Source organism: Achroia grisella, unplaced genomic scaffold, assembly GCF_030625045.1.
Source record: "Achroia grisella isolate CSIRO2021 unplaced genomic scaffold, CSIRO_AGI_Agris_v1 utg669, whole genome shotgun sequence".
Classification (NCBI taxonomy): Eukaryota; Metazoa; Arthropoda; class Insecta; order Lepidoptera; family Pyralidae; genus Achroia; species Achroia grisella.
The window spans coordinates 691,544-709,493 of NW_026712988.1; the positions used below are offsets into that span (position 1 = coordinate 691,544).

The 17,950-nt window shown below is 34.0% G+C and overlaps 1 protein-coding gene across 1 annotated transcript; it reads left to right on the forward strand.

Annotated features, from left to right (window-relative positions):
• The first annotated feature begins 1,191 nt into the window (after nt 1-1,191).
• On the forward strand, nt 1,192-16,716 carry LOC131849955 (ATP-sensitive inward rectifier potassium channel 11-like). Its single transcript, XM_059200089.1, has 10 exons — nt 1,192-1,892; nt 4,070-4,217; nt 5,104-5,295; nt 10,998-11,069; nt 12,556-12,666; nt 13,713-13,819; nt 14,856-15,005; nt 15,575-15,694; nt 15,838-15,936; nt 16,503-16,716. Exons 1-10 carry the CDS (start codon nt 1,192-1,194, stop codon nt 16,624-16,626), a joined length of 1,824 nt encoding a protein of 607 aa, XP_059056072.1. The 3' UTR covers nt 16,627-16,716.
• Nucleotides 16,717-17,950: the final 1,234 nt, after the last annotated feature.

Here is a 17,950-nt window from a genome sequence, read left to right on the forward strand (position 1 = left end):
CACCTTTGAGTTTATATATATTTAGATTTTTTACCCTCTTCAAACAATTCAATTCAAACAGGGATCGATATTACGACGGCTTGAGGCGTGGTTCGAACCTCTAGTGGTGCCCTCAGACTAAAGTCGTATACGTCAGGCGGGAGATAGCCTTCGGCCGCTCCATAAGTCCTTCCGCGGGTTTGGAGTGTCATCTGCACTCGTCCGGTGAAGCTGTAAAGGCCAGTTGCAGCCAACAGCATTAGACTAGTGCGAAAAAAAAGTGTTTTGATTTCCGATACATATCTCCGTGTACCTAGTCTTTTTCATTCTACCTATACAACTATAAATAAAAATACAACAAAAAGTATGCAGGATGAAAGTAATTGCCCAATTGAAATTTTTCTACTATTTAGAATCCCATACTTTCACAAGTATGGGATTCTGCAAGAATCTTAGCAAGAAGAATTAGCAAATAACTTAGATGTTGCTCTTTTAAATAATTGATGCAATTTTATATTAAAAATATATTTTATATTTTTATAGATTGAAATGTGTGAATACAAACAAACAAATATCAGTAATTCATTGGAGTTAAAATATTAAATATACAATCAATTATTTAAGTAACTAAATAAGATTAAATCAATCGTAGTGATTAGAGCACACCAAGACAATAAGGACTCACTTGGGTGTTGCTCTTTTAAATAATTGATGTAACATTATATTTTTAGGTTGAAATGTCTGTATACAAACAACCAAATATCAGTAATTCATTGGAGTCAAAATATTAAATATACAATCAATTAATTCAGTAACTAAATAAGATTAAATCAGTCGTATTGATTAGAGTAGACTAGGACAAGAAGCCTAAACCATTTCCGAGTATGAAGAAAATAAAAATTCTAAAAACGTGAGTGCAGAATTACTCAAATGATCCACAACAAGGCCACAGATCCATCTCGAGCTTAGTGCCCGCTCTCAGGCCGCGCAATTAGCACTGATAACAAGATAACACCACTCAAACATCTGATAACAGCGTCGGTTGTGTGTAATGAAAAATTACGAAACACTGACCGGGAAAATTTGTAGAGAAAATATACTGCAAATTGTTTATCTTAATTTCAACGTTCTGTGAAATATTTTGTTGATTTTGTTACCAGTGATGTGTTTATTGGCGATGCTGTAATCTTATAAGCTAAATTTGGACTCAAAATGGAAAATGACAATGAATATGAACAATTAAATCATTTGTACGACGAATGTTTGGGATATCTTTCTAAAGTAAATGAAGCAATTAATGAGGAAAGAATAAGTGAATTTGATATACTCGGCTACACAACAGTGACAGGAAATGATTCTGGTAAAGATCAGTTGGATTTCCGACATGAAATTATCACGGATGTGATTCAAGAAGAACCTAGTTTAGAAATATATGGTGATGAAAATGAAGATGATTATGATTGTGTTGTAGAATTAAAAGATGAATCTGTCGTAAAATTAACAGATAAATTGCCCGGAAATAAATGTGATGATGAATATTTAGAGAAGGATAATGATGAGCCTCTATATGCTACTGTAAAAAAAGGAAATGACGAGGTAATTATCGATGATCCTATTGATGGTACTAATAATATCGACCCTGGATATGAGACTATCAAATCAAACAAACGAATCAACGAAAACAAAGCAATAGATGACGCAAACATTAAATTTAACATTGAAAATGAAGTATTGGGCAGTACGGTATCCTTGCCTGGGGATATTAAATCTGAAAGACTTAGAAGACTTTCACAGCAGTTACCGAAAATAATAATTACACAAAGTAATGCCAGTTTAAGTAAGCCCTCCGATGACGTAACAATTAACCTTCGGAATGAGGTGCCCAGGGAGAAAGTGAAGCCAACTTCAAACAGGTAATAGTGGATATTTAACCTTGAAGAACAATGTCATAAAGATTATCAAAAACCTTACAATTTAATAGTAGTTCCTGTTGTATAATACTTCTAATTAAAGAGAGAATAGAATTGTTAGTTCACGGTGACTTATCACCGCATAGGTAGCGGTATGTCATGACATTTTGGCTGTCATACGGTACCCCCTGGAAACCATGATGTCAATTCCTGGCGAATTTGACACGATGGGCTAACTGACCTGACTTCATCTTATCACCTTTCACTGGCGTCCAGCTAGCGTAAACCGATAGCACAGGCAGGAGCACCATTCTAAACCATTCATTTTTATATTATAAATTATATTTTATATAAATATTTTTCTTTCTTTCTTTCTTTCTTTCTTTCTTTCTTTCTTTCTTTCTTTCTTTCTTTCTTTCTTTCTTTATTTCATAAAAACTTAATTTATTTCTAATTCTAAGCGCTATAAGACTTTTTAAGGAAATAGTAAAAAGGTCAGTCGACATCACAGAAGACCGAAGAGCTGGCAGCTACCTCGGACTAAGAATTAGTCTAGCAATTCAGAGGAGGAACGCTGCCAGTATCTTCGGAACCTTGCCTAAAGGGACTCCTTTTAATAATATATTTAGTTATTATATTATATTCTTTTAGGTTTCTAATTTTAGGTTCTTTGCTTTAATTAAGTTATGTATATATATCATATTTATTTATTGTGAATTACTTAAATAATTTAATTATATGAAATCTACATTGATATTTATAAGACATTTATGTGAAAGTGAGAATTATGCTACATTTCACAGAATCCTCTTTGCTCTTGTAATAATTGTATTATATGATTACGAACTTGCTTATTGCTCTTTTAAATAATAATAATCTCAGGACAATTCACACAGCGCCATCTAGTCCCAAATCAAGCTATCTAAAGCTTGTGTTACAGGTACTAGATAACTGATACAAGTACATAGATTTTTTTTTCGTAAATACATACATATTATACATAGATATTGTAATAAATGTTAAAATATAATTAATGTGTATATAATAACACACCTGCCTTCTCCTTGTTAATACAAGTAGCAGGCAGGGGACTATCAACATAGAAACCGCTACACGCTGATTCTTTGTACAATCAGATATCGTGCTGCTCAATTGTGGAATGGACTTCCGTTACGTATTCAGCAGAGCCCATCTGTTAGTTCCTTAAAGAAAAGATTAAAATCATACTACCTATCTGCCATTGAATGATTACTTTTATCATTATTTATTTGTTTATTATGATGAATATATTTATGTATTATATGATATGTATGTTTATTCCTATATTTTTGTATTACTATTTATATTTATGTATATTCGTATTTATGTATTTTACTTTTGTTTTAGATTATACAATTTGTTATTTGAATTTTATTTAGTATCTATCCTTTGACATTTTTTTTTTGTTTGCACCAATTATTACCCACTCAGTACCACATATCCCACTGTTTTAGGTTGACTGGAAGAGATCTCTTCTAGGGATAAGTCCACCTTTGCTCACATTGTCTCTAAATTATAATATCTTTTTATTATCTGTGCAATAAAGAATATATATAATATTTTCAGCATTGTAAGATTTTCTACAAAAACATTATTATCATTTATGTAGTATAAGTAGTTTGATAACATAATTCTTCACATTATTTACAGTTTATTCATACTTTATATATTTAGATAAAGAGCTCGAAATTTAATATTTACGTAATTTTTTTTTTAGTTATAAGTATTGTATAAGTAGGGAGTCAACAGAATATCAGCGCTGCAGAGTTATCTGTAGCATTATGCTGAGTTGGCTGCCTTTTCACTTTTGAGGCACATAAAGTCACCTACATTTCTTTTATTAATTCGTGTTTTTTCTGTATCTCATGTATGTTATGTGTCTGTAATTGTGAGTAAAGAATTTATTTATCTATTTACAAACTCTTCAATTTTATAATAAGCATTTTTAATATTAAAATAAATAAATGTATTAAAATTTGTAGAAATCGCTACGCATTCAGATTCTTTGTGCAATCAGATAATATTGTCAGCACTTATTTCTACAAAAACATTATCATCATTTACAAACTCTTCAATTTTATAATAAGCGTTTTTAATATATAAATAAATAAATGTATTAATGTTTGCTGCGTGTATTCCAGATCTTGTAGAAGACCACCATTGCACAGAGGCTATGCAGCGGATTACCCCAAACGACTGGTGTCCAAACGCGGGATGGAGAACGTGGCACTGATATCCAATGTTCCATTTGAGAGGATTCGACTATTGAATGATACTTTCCACACTCTGGTAAGAATAGAAACCAATGTCGATAAAAACATATTGATATCATTTGACGACCTCGGTGGTCTAGCGGTCTAGCACACCGCTTTACGACCGATGGTCGCGGGTTCGATTCCTCGCACGGCACAAACATTTGTATCCATGAGTATGATTGTTTGTATCGGTCTGGGTGTTTTCTATGTATAATATGTATGTATTTACAAAAAAAAAAATATCTATGTATATGTATCAGTTATCTAGTACCCATAACACAAGCTCTAGCTAGCTTAACTTGGGTCTAGATGGCGCTGTGTGAATTGTCCTGAGATTATTATTATTATTATATTATATCATACGATGCATAAATATAAGCATTACTAATCTACATATTGAATAATCACCCGCTCCGGCTTTGCACGGGTGTATGTGTATTATATCACTTTTTATGCCTTGATTTTTTTTGTTATTATTTTCGCCAACAATTTTTCTCTATACTGCCTATGGTTGACTGTTAGAAAATACCTTATGTTGTTAAGTTTATCAATACATTTGGCGGAATTAACACCGTTAAGTCTACTATTACTTTTGCACTGTGTGCTATAAATTTATTTCTTCTTCTAAAAGTAATTGTTTTTCTAAAATAAAAGTAGCCTAAGTTACTACTTATTACATCAGCTACCTTTCAAAAAAAGTCTTGTCAAAATTGGTCCAGCCATTTCAGAGATTAGCCGGATCAAACAGAGTAGACAGACAGACAAAAATTGTAAAAAGTGTTATTTTGGTGTATGTACCCCATTTATAGTCATATGCATGTAGTAAAAAACGATTATTTCAATATTACAAACAGACACTCCAATTTCAAACGTTCAAAAGGTTCAAAATAAGTATTAAATTGCTCTGTAAATGATTTCAGATTAATCTAAGATGGCGCTGGATAGTAATAGGTACCGTGGTGACACATTTCGCGATGTGGCTACTCTTTGCTGTATTCTGGTACATGACTGCGCTTGCTCATTACGACTTCGAGCCAAACCCTCCCAATCGTCCCTGCATCACCGGTGGCAATGACTTCGTAACCATATTTCTAGCATCTGTTGAGGCTCAGGTAAAAAACTTTTTTTTACGTAACTGGAAGAATGTTTTTTATGGATGATAATGGAATGGTGCACCTGCTTGCGCTAATAGTTTACGCTGGCGGGGCACCAGTGGATGATAAGATGAGTATAAGGTCAGGTTAGTTAGCCCACCATGGTAAATTCAGCATGAATCTATAACGATGCCTTCCAGCGGAACCATGTGGAGGTCAACCTGAGATGGTACATAGCTAGCAATGGGGATATTAGTCCAGATACAAGAAGAAAAACATTTATTGACAACTATTATTGATATAAAAAATACATTTACACATATATATATACATATGCAAACACACATATACATATATACACATACATACACACTTAGAACAATTACAAAAAAAAACATCTTATATTATTTATATATATGGTTGGCAACATGGTTGACAGCATATGTCGTGACAACTAACTGTTATAAGCATCCCCATAATGAGCATCCCCATCCACCCAACTGGAAGGACTGATAGCTTCCGGCTCACCTGATAGTAAGTGGTAACCGTATAATCTTCTTATACATATATAAAATTCTCGTGTCACAGTTTTCGTTCCCATATTCCTCCGAAACGGCTTGACCGATTCTCAAATTTTGAGCGTATTGAGTAGGTCTGAGAATCGGCCAACATCTATTTTTCATCCCCCTAAATTAGGGGTAGTCCACCCCTATTTTTTTTATTTTAAGGCAAAACAACGTTTCCCTGGACAGCTAGTATATAATAATATTTACCTATGTTAAGTAAAATTATGTTTGTCCTTTCCAATCACTGTCCATCAACCGTTTCTTCTTCTGTTCTTTCCCAATAGTTAACAGGTAGAGAATTATAGCATTCTCTACCTGGCATATATAGCTTGGCATTATATGGCGCTGTGTGAATTGTCTTTGACGTTGTTATTATTATTAGTGATTGTGCACCGCGGTTTCACTCATAGTTTATAAGAATTAGAATGGCGAGCGTCCCCAATCCAACTCATCATATCTTCCCCGTGCTATTACTACATTTTTGCCTGCATTTCTTCTTTCATTTTTTACATTTCTTGCCCTAAAACTTTCAAGATTGCTTCATTATAATTAAAAATATTATTTTCACATCTAACTAGTAGTTTTAGAGATTATCCCACTCAAACAAACAAATTTAGGTCCATATTCTAAACCTTGGAGATTACTGGCCACATTGTACTAAATCATTTGTCATAATCCAAGTCTAAATATAGCTGAAGTGTCTACTCTAGTGATTACATAATGATAGTAACATTGTTTTGTGTTATAAAATGTCATTCACGCACCAACTGGGTCCAAGTTGTAGCAGGTCAGCGTTTCTCTAATGATTGATGTATTTTTTTATTGGGTTTGGGTTACTGTCAGGTGCTAAGAACTGTAACACTGCGACCATGCAGATCGCACGCAGAATTGGCAAGAAACTCAACTGATGTTCAAATTTTTAAAGCTATTTTATTTTCATTCTCTATTTATAGAGGTGTCTATGTCTAACGTTAAATGAAAATCCCGTGCATGAACAACTATTGCCATGCATGCTCGTATTTAAAGTAATCGTTTAGTGAGTAATAGGCTTTGCTCAATAAATATGATTTGATAATGTGAAATTAAATCTAAATAGACCTTTAACACTGCGACCTGTATAGAGCTATTGTGCTGGCACTTATTCACCATACGTACTTTATTTTAGAGCATTGAGTTAAATAGTCTAGTCATTTTAGCTTAAATTAGGTAAGAATCTCGGAATTCGAGATACCCAGCTATAAGTCTTAAAATTTACATATGGTACGCAACTATTAAATTTTAAGGTCAAAGGTCACAAAAATCGATAATATGCGCTTTTTTTTGTAAATATCTCATTTCCTATGGGTTTTTGCTATTTGTATTTATTATCAAAATTGTAGAATATAAAATTCTCTACAACTTTGGTTTAAAAAATTTTTTTATATGGTAAACCGTTTTCGCGATAGAGGGCGGAGAGCGCGGACTGAACTAAAAGAAATAAATATATTTAAATAAACAGTATTCTGTCTACTCCAAACCGATTCAATTCTATTAATTTTGAGTGAAATTATGGTGTAATATACTAAAATATACTTACCGATTAATTGAAAACATATTCCTTTAAGAGATCGGTTGAAACAATATAAATCGCGAAACTCTTATGTATTACACCAACGTAAATTTTTTAATATACGTGGGTAGAAAATTGGTATATCCTATAATACTCATATTATTGTATCAAAGAAACCATATATCATAATGTAGCTAAAATAGTAACCGTCGGTACAAAAGGTAGAATAAGATTATTTTTGCCACATCGTAGAATCGTCTTCCAGCAATAGTATTTCCGAAACGATACGATATTGAAAACTTCAAGAAAAGAGGTTATTCCTTTTTAAAAGGCCGACAACGTACTTGCAATTCCCCTCGTGTTGCGGGTTCTCATGGGCGGCGGTAATCACTTACCATCAGGTGAGCCGCATGCGCGTTTGTCTCCTGTGTTTTCATCTGCGCAGAAGTCTATTGTTGAACTCGTACACTATAGCCATCTTTTACACAGTCCATCCATCTTTTTCGGTCTTCTCTGCCCTTATAACCATCCACACTCATATGCAACACCTTCCTTAATTAATTTGATATGAATTTTTTTAAGATATGCCAAAGGAACCACGATCTTCATTCCTGTGTTGGGGACACAATGCATAAAATACGTATGTCTACAATCTACAATGCATTACCTCTCCGACACCAGCGCCACTTCTCACTCTTCATACTTCCTCTAATATTTTCTTTATCATCTCTATTCTTATCACACCACACATTTGAAGATTGATATAGTCCAACAATATAGTAAATAACATAATGGCCAATCTGTCAACCACAATATCGTTATTTACCGCCAATTCTAATTCAATTCCACAAAAAAGGAAGCCGAACACGATTGAGCAATTGTTAGGCTCCGAGCGGGCAATTGCACAAATCCTCGTAACGAGGAAATGGCCTAATTTATTTCTAGTTTACCCACACTAGTTGTTTGCTTAATTAAATTCGTGCGCCATATTGCTATTTTTGCAAACAGTTATATGCACTTATACATGTTCAAAACAAATCAAATTAAACGATTTGTTATAAAACGCGTTGTCTTATCACAAAAAGATAAATCTGGTTTAGCGCTAGTAATAAACCATTGACCAAAGTATTCCTTATTACAAAACGAAGTTTATCTCTAAACCGTGATTCATCTATGATCTAAAGTTAGAATACAATAGAATAGAAAATAATTTATTCAAATAAACTTAATTTAAGCACTCGTTCGGAAAGCTGTCTCATCACAAGAAGAACGAACTATAAACTTGTGTGTTGCTCTTTTAAATAATCCTTGTAAGTTTACATTTTAGTTGCGGCCCGGGCCGCGTGATGCGTATCCCTGATGTGCGTATATCTATTGTGTAGGTACTAGGATATTAGTAAACCATACAATTATGATATATTTAAAAAAAATACTAAATATTATTTGATAAATCTTATATATTCTTTATTGCAATTTTAAATACAAAAATTAAAATATTAGAAATTTTGTCTTGATGAAAGGAGAACTTATCTCTAATAGCGATCTCTTCCAATCAACATAAAACAGTGTAACACAGGAAGTGATGTGTGGGTCACAGAAGTGCAAACAATATATATAAGAAAACATAGAAATAGAAATAGAAATAATCTTTATTCAAATAAACTCATTACAAGCACTTTTGAATAGTCATATTTTGATTCTACCACTCATTCGGAATGCAGATTCATCACAAGAAGAACGAGCAAGAAACTTGTGTGTTGCTCTTTTTACATTTTAAAACATTAAAAAACAACAAAAACCACTTTATCAAATGATTCTTAGTTAGTTAGTTTACAGTTAGACCTGCGCCCTTGCCCCTTTTTTGTAAGAAAACCGACTACATTTTATGATAAATCGTTTTTTGAACTAACTACCGTCCTTATAAGCATCCATGGTTAGATGAAGGCTAAAAAAGAGATGAATGGACTATCTGAAAGACGATACGGTAAGAAAGGGAGTGAATAACGAGATGACTACGAACAGACATGAATGGAAGATAAAAAAATATTACGCCGACCACAAATAAATGGGATAATGAAGAAGCAGGTGATGATGATCAAATATCATTTTAGCCGCTTATGAACGTAATATTTTTTTTTTTTTTTCAAATCGGAAGTACTGGCAAGAAACTCAACTGAACTTCTTTTTTTTTTAAGCAGTTTCTTTACATTGTGCACTTATATAAGAGTATATGTCTAACATTAAGTGAAAATCCCGTACATGAACAACTATTATCATACACGTTTATCAAAAATCAAAATAAAATATCTTTATTCCTGTAGGTGCATTATAAACTCTTATCATATGTCAAATCTACGGTCAATTCGGGGTGTTTTCCAGCTAAGAAGAAGAAGAAACTCAGCTTTTTTTTATTATTCTATTAAATATTGAGGGTTATTCCGGAGATTCCACCCCCATCGGTACAAAGCTCTTATTATTTTCAAATGAACTTGTACGTATTCAAAAATTCAGATTCATTTTTAAATTCATATTAGGCAGAATAGAGTGATCGCCGGCATATACTATTGCAATTTTGTCAAAAGCAAATAGTCTAATCAGTGTTCGTAACCAGAATAGCCCAGTCCCCTTTAACGGCACCCGTTCACGAGTATGACGGATTGTTGTTAAGTTAATGTTATAAAGTTTTTACATTAAATATCCTATAAAAATAATGATTTATTTCCCAGTTGGTGAGCCATATAAGATATACATATATGTTTTTACCAGGTTCCGAAATAATTCGCCAATATTTCATGCTTCCTTGTTTCCGATGGTCGTGAGTTCGATTCCTAGCATGATGTAAACATTTGCATTAATGAGTATAATTGTATTGTTCGGAGTGTTTTAAATGTATCTTATGTATTTTAATGTTTCTATCAGTTATCTAATTCCTTTACTACTGGCTCTGCTTAGTCTGTCACTAGATGGGGCTGTGAATTGTTTATGGCTTTTAATTTTATCAAATTTGGATTAGTTTAATAACGTATGGAAGATAAACGATTACTTATATGTATAATTACTAGTAATATCAATACATCTACAGCCGATAATAATCTATACATATATAAAAATTAGAGTGTCTGTTTGTAATATTGAAATAACCGTTTTTTACTACATGCATGTGATTATTAATACGGTACATACACCAAAATAACGTTTTACCATTTTTGTCTGTCTGTCGGTCTGTTTGATTAGATATAGATTTGGTTTGATTTAGAAAAGCATAAAGTATAAAAATTTGTTTTATTTATCAGCATTAATAGTATCGATACCTTTACGATTAATAATACCTGGCTATTATACATTCCTTCATAAAAAGCCAGCAATGCACTTGCAATTTCCTTTGTTTGGGTGCTCGTAGGCGGCGATAAATTTTTGCTTTATAGTATAAGGGACAACAGAGCCGCAAGCTCTTTTGTCCCTTATACAGTATAAGGGACAAAAGAGAAAACAAAATAATACATAATCTGGCACAACATCCGGTGAGATATATACATTCCTCTATAGTATTAAGATAAAAATAGATGTTATTAGATCATAAATGGATATTCTCTGTTGTTTTTCAGACGACTATTGGCTTTGGTGACCGCGCCATAGACGAAGAGTGTCCTGAGTCTATATTCCTATTCATAATGCAGGTAAATTTTACATACTTACTAGTTAATCTGTTTTGTCAGCGTTATATTTTCCTTAATTTGCAACATTTGTCATTGCAGCTCCCCTCCTATTGGTAACAGCGTGATGTTATAAATCCTATAACTTTCCATGATAAATGGGCTATCCAAAACTGAAAGAATTTTCAAAATCGGATCAGTAATACAGGAGATATCCCCGAATATATAAACTCACAGATTTTACCTTTTTTAACTTTGTTTAAATAACCTGACAATGTCCTGTCTTAACTATAAAAACCATGCCTGAAAACGCTGTACAGGTACTCCTCATAGTGGTTGTGCTTTTATCAGCAACAGATGAGGCAGCTCCTATTGCCAACTTTATATTTTTTCCTTTTTTATTTTGTGTATTCTCAGCAATTTATTTAATGTTGGCAATAAACGGTTGTATCTAACATTTATCTATCTAAATAGATAGATAGATGAGACAAACACCAAGTTAGACAATTTATATTAATAGGTGGGAAATAAAATGTTTCCCGACCTAATATTTTTTTTTACCGAGACTTTGTTTTTATTGTGCTTAGACCTGTAGCACTGCTGCATAGCGCTCGCCTTTTTTCAGAGTTATCTATAGAGCAACAATATAGAGTTGTATGTATAGTTATTGATGAATTATAAATTTTAAACGTATCTCGTTTTTAAATTATTTTTTAGTAAAATCAAAGAGAAATAATTTTAATTAAATGTTCAAAAACGCGCGAAATAATCAATAAAAAATAGTTAAATGCAATGCATCCCGATTGCGCGCGTTTAAAGGCAGCTAATGATATATTTTTATTTATTTATCTATTTATTCATCCATGCATTCATTCATTCATTCATTCATTCATACATTCACTCATTCATACATCCATTCATTCATCCATTCATTTATTTATTTAATTCAGGCTTCTAATGGCCCATAGTATAAATACCTTACAGACTAACATACATACGAATAATATAATTAATAGAAAAAAATATAGAATTTGTTTAGTGAGTATTACGTAAGCGTATGGGGGGGGGGGGAAGGAAGGATCTTTGCTTTGCTTATTTTGAATGACTCTAGATGATGATTGGTAGTTATTTACTTTGGCAACCCTCACATTGCCTTTGCTAAAAAAACAATACATTAATTGAAAAATGTAGAGCTTTTCTTACTTTTGCTGACAAGGGGAATGGGGGTAAACAATTGTAATATACCTGCTTACGTAATACTTGAAAGGCCCCTGTGATCACGGCATTGATGACGGTACGCCACGGTAGCGCCGATACACCATGTCCTTCGGCCAGTAATCCTCCTTCATGAAGGTTGTCAGCATATTGGTGGGAACTCGGGCAAACGCCTTGAAACTCGCGTTGCGACTCGATTCCAGCTGCGTCACCCTCAATGTCAGGTTACTGGTCGGTATTTAGTCGACAATATCCTAATATTTGTATAAAGACTTGCAATTGTTTTTTTTTCCAGCTCATATTAGGCACAGGTTTGTCTGGGGTACTGACGTGTGTAGTATATGCAAAAATAACAAGACCAGAGAAACTGTCTCGAGACGGCGTCGGCTTCAGTAAGAAAGCTGTTGTAAGTAGAAATATATTGATACCTTAGAAGGAATATCCTTATATCTACGGATACGGATACGCTGCTTGTTATTGTATAATCTAAATATATATAACTCAAAGGTGACTGACATAGTGATCTATCAACGCACAGCCCAAACCACTGAACGGATCGGGCTGAAATTTGGCATGCAGTTAGATGTTACGATATAGGCATCCGCTAAGAAAGGATTTTGATTAATTCTACCCCCAAGGGGATAAAATAGGGGATGAAAGATTGTATGAAACTTTGTTAATTTTAAACCGATCGGGATAAGACTTTGCATGCGTAAAGCTACTATGACGTAGGCATTTAGGTAGGCATAAGGCAGAAAGGATTTTGATAAATTCCACCCCTAAGGGGATAAATTAGCAAAAGCTAGTTATTTATATAAAAAAAAGTCGCACTGAGCGGTTCGCATCGTTTTCCTTTCTAATACGCATTGACAAAGAGTGGAACACACTTCCAGCTTTTGTGTTCCTGGAGGAATACAACTCCTGATTCTTCAAGTCTATGGTGAATAGATTTCTTCTTCATTATTAAAAAAAAAAAAACAACATCTATTCAAAAGAGCAACACACAAGTTTCTTGCTCATTCTTCTCGTGATGAATCTGCATTCCGAATGGGTGGTAGAATCAAAATATGACTATTCAAAAATGCTTGTAATGAGTTTATTTGAATAAAGATTATTTCTATTTCTATTAACAACCTTGTAATGCAACTAAAGTGATTAATGGAAAATGGCAAGAGCTCCGCCGACATGAGCGCGGCTCTGAAATTATAAAGGAATGAATATTATTCTAATATCTAAGCTATATTATTTTAAAGTTTCATTAAAATCCAGTCAGCACTTATTGTGTGAAAGCCCTGCCCGTGATTACATCCGCGTGAAATTTACAGCAATTTTGTTGCAAAGTTTAATTAAAATCCATTTAGTAGTTTTTGCGTGAAAGAGTAACAAACATATACACACACAGACTTCTGCATTTATAATATTAGTAACATAATTATTACATGTATATTTCAGATCAGCATGCGTGACGGCCAGCTGTGCCTGATGATGAGAGCCTGGGACCTCAACTATGATCACATCATCAGCTCCGAGTTCACTGCCCACTTCGTCAACACCCACAAGTAATAATAATAATAACCCCAGGACATATTACACAGCGCCATCTAGTCCTAAGCTAGGCAGAGCTTGTGTTATGGGTACTACACAACTGATATAAATACACAGATTTTTTGTACATCTCTAGAATTAAAATGTTTGGACTGTGCGAGAATTGAATCCGCGATAATTGGAAGTGAGGCGGTGTGCTAAACACCTAGACCACCAAGACTGTCAACAAATCAAGTACATATCAATTTATATTTCTACATTTTTATATTAACAACTAGCTACTCGCCCGGGCTTCGTCCGAGTGTACATGTATACATATAAACCTTCCTCTTGAATCGCTCTATCTATTAAAAAAAACCGCTTCAAAATCTGTTGCGTTTTAAAGATTTAAGCATACATATGGACGGACAGACAGCGACAACGTGTTTTATACTATGTAATGATTATAAAATTACAAGAATTACAAGTTAAGAGGCACAAGATCTTAGTCCTCGTTCATCGTTGTAATTTCAATTACTTTTTTATTTGTAATTTAAGCTTCCAAGCTGTATCTGAACTCTATGAAATGCCTGATGATGCTTCGTTCAGAGGCGAAACACGTATCGCAATATGGGTGTAGTCTATCTACACCCATACAGTGATAATATATCTTACGGTCGAAATTTGATTGCCATTAGAGAAGGTCTTTCATTCGGTGCGGAAACTTAACTACCGTTACATAGTCATGTTTCCACACTGAATATTTGTAGTCTCACACAACCTAGAATAGAATAGAATAGAAAATCATTTATTCAAATAAACTTAATTTAAGCACTTTTGAATAGTCATAACAATTTGTTTTTTATCTACCACTCGTTCGGAAAGCTGTCTCATCACAAGAAGAACGAGCAAGAAACTTGCGTGTTGCTCTTTTAAATAATTCTTGTAAGTTTACATTTACAAGTCGTGTAATAATAATTGTAGTGTAATTAAACAAAATAATATATTAAATAGTTTGTATATAATTATTAGGGTATGGATTTTAATATATTTCTTTGTTATATCCAACAGAACAAAGGAAGGCGAAACGATACGTTTCTTCGCACAGTCGCTGGCGATACAACAGCGACAGTTTCTGTTGTGGCCGGTCACACTGGTACATGTGATCAACAACACCAGTCCTCTGTATGGACTCTCACCAGAACAGATTAACAGCAATAAGTAAGTACAACCCTTTTTTTTACTTGGAGAAAATCCCTCATGGAGACCCGCCAGCCCCGGAGGAGGCAAGCGGGTACTGTGAGACTCCTACTCACTAAAAACTCCAAGATGTCCCTCACCCAACGCCATATGCCGGAGTCGCGGGATCGATAACAGTCAACCGACGGCGGTGGCCCACTCTACAGCGGGCCCCATCTCTGCGGGTTCCCTTTGGAACCCACCACTTCCCCATCTTCCCTGGGGAAGGCGCGCGGGGACATGCGCCTGACTTCTTCGGGCCTAAGTAAGTTCAACCCTCCACCAACCCATGGCCATTCCAACCTCTCGGTTATACGGGCCGAATCTACTGGGAATGCGCGCTGAAAAGCAATTCTTGACCCCTACAAATTATTTCAACTTCTGTCCCTTCTGTCGCACTCTCCCCCTTCTGGGGCAGCGGACGAAACATGAACGGCTTCAATGCCGGGCAGTTCTCCTTCTTCAGCAGCATCCTCTCTTCTTGAACGCGTACTACCGTCAGTCCTTTCGTACTCCACGTCTGGAGCAACTATCATTTTAATTAATTTCAGTTACGAGATAACTTTAAGCCTGAAAGGTGCCTCCGCCTCTATGGGCACGTTCACTCAGAGTCAGACCTCGTACCTGCCCAAAGAGCTGCTCTGGGGACACCGGTTCCTACCTGTTGTCAAGTAAGTTCAAGTTCAAGTTCTTTTTACAGTAAAATCTATATGACCCGCGCAAATTGTCTGCATCCACATTACTAATCCCCTTTCCCCCCAATTGGCAGGGCTAGCTCGAGTTGTTATATATGTATGGTTTATTATGATTTTAGGTATGATAGTCGCAAATTGAAATATGTGATAGATCATAGTAAGCTGAACAGCACGGAAGCCGTCGACACGCCATTATGCAGCGCCAGCCATCTGGACAGGTAACTATTAATCTAACTACCTACTGTGGATGAGATATTTTTTAATGGATGATAATGGAATGGTGCATTTTTATTACTAACAACTTTATTCTATTTTAAATACGGAAGTGTGTCTTTCTGATTGTTATATTATATTTTATTGATGACTAAGCAACTGAACAGATCTTAAGGAAACTTGGTATGAATCTATACATATAAATAAAATTGGAGGTTCTGTTTGTAATATTGAAATAACCGTTTTTTACTACAGGCATATGAATATAAATACGGTACATACACCAAATTAACATTTATTACAATTTTTGTTTGTCTATCTGTCTGTTTGTTCTGGCTAATCTCTGAAATGGCTGGACCGGTTTTGACGGGATTTTTTTTGGCAGGTAGCTCATGTAATAAAGAGTAACTTAGGCTACTTTCATTTAATAAAATAAAGTTAAAATCCACGCGGACGAAGTCGCGGGTACAGCTAGTAATTAAAAAAAAAGTACGTCGTAATATTATTAAAGTAATAACAATATAAGTACATATAAAATAATACGAAACATCACTTGTATTGTATGTTCTAGTTTATTAAAAGAGAAGACAGAACCGGATATCCGGGCCAGTAGCCCGAGCAGTTTCAGCGACAGGATTTCCTCCTTCCAGTTCGAAAAGACTTCATCATTCAAGAGGAAAACCAATAAATTATGAAGCCGGGTGTTCAGACACGGCTATTACACAGCTAGGACTTTTAGTCTGTAATTTTTTTATTTGACTGTACTGGACTGGCGGCCTCTTGATGGTAAGTGGCAACAGTCGTGAACAGTACACATGTACATTATGTTAGTAGCTATAGAACTAATATATTATGCCTCTTATCCTGCAATTTCATTTGTTTTTACTTTATTTCATGACAATCCTTCAAATATTTCTGTCCTCCAAATATTTTTCTTACATTCTTGTCTAATGATATAAATATGAAAAATGACAATCCACTATCAGTTCCTTACAACAGTTTTTTATATGAAAGTTGATGGATGTAAAGTTAGAGGATGGCCGAAGAAATAGAAATAATCTTTATTCAAATAAACTCATTACAAGCACTTTTGAATAGTCATATTTTGATTCTACCACTCATTCGGAATGCAGATTCATCACAAGAAGAATGAGCAAGAAACTTGCGTGTTGCTCTTTTGAATAGATGTTTTTTTATATAAATAATTACACAATAACAAATAAGAGGCATGCGATAATCAACATAGAAACCGCTACACACTCATTTTTAGTGCAATCAGATAATATTGTCAGAGCTATGGACTTTAATTTTTATAAAATAAATAAAAAGGCGGATGACTATGTGAATGGAAATACTAAATGCAGAGTAAGCTCAGACACGACAGCTGATAGTGATGAATTTAAAAAATATGACACGTGTATCCACACTATATTGAAAATATTGGGATGAGGGCAATGCAATGATGAATTAGGTTCGAAATAAGTAAATGGGACACGAATAATGAAGAAAACTAAAATAATTAGATATATATTCAATTCACATTATGGTAGATTTGACATATCATAAGAGTCTGTAATAGACCTACATGAATAAAGATATTTTGAATTTGAATTATTAAATCTTTTATTTGATACAAAGTGTGGTGGATAATATTATATATGTATGGATATATATATATTTGTATGTCGGTTCTTTATGTGCATAAAGCTATTACATCTACTCGATAACTATAAAATAAATATATGCAAAAAAGAGTAAAATAAAATCGTATATTTTTCTTATGACAAAATTAAAAATTAAATCTATGTACATTCTTTTTAAAGTAAAAAAGTGCCTTTTAAATGGCCAGCAATACACTATGGAGTCCACAACATAAAAAAGGCAAGGAGTGTAACTTTTAGAATATTTATTTCCGTTTTTACATTACAAAAAATAACCATTCTGTGAAATTTAGACCCGCAACGTTGATAATTACTGTTAACATCAAACGCCTGACAAAAATGTATCAGCAAGAAAATT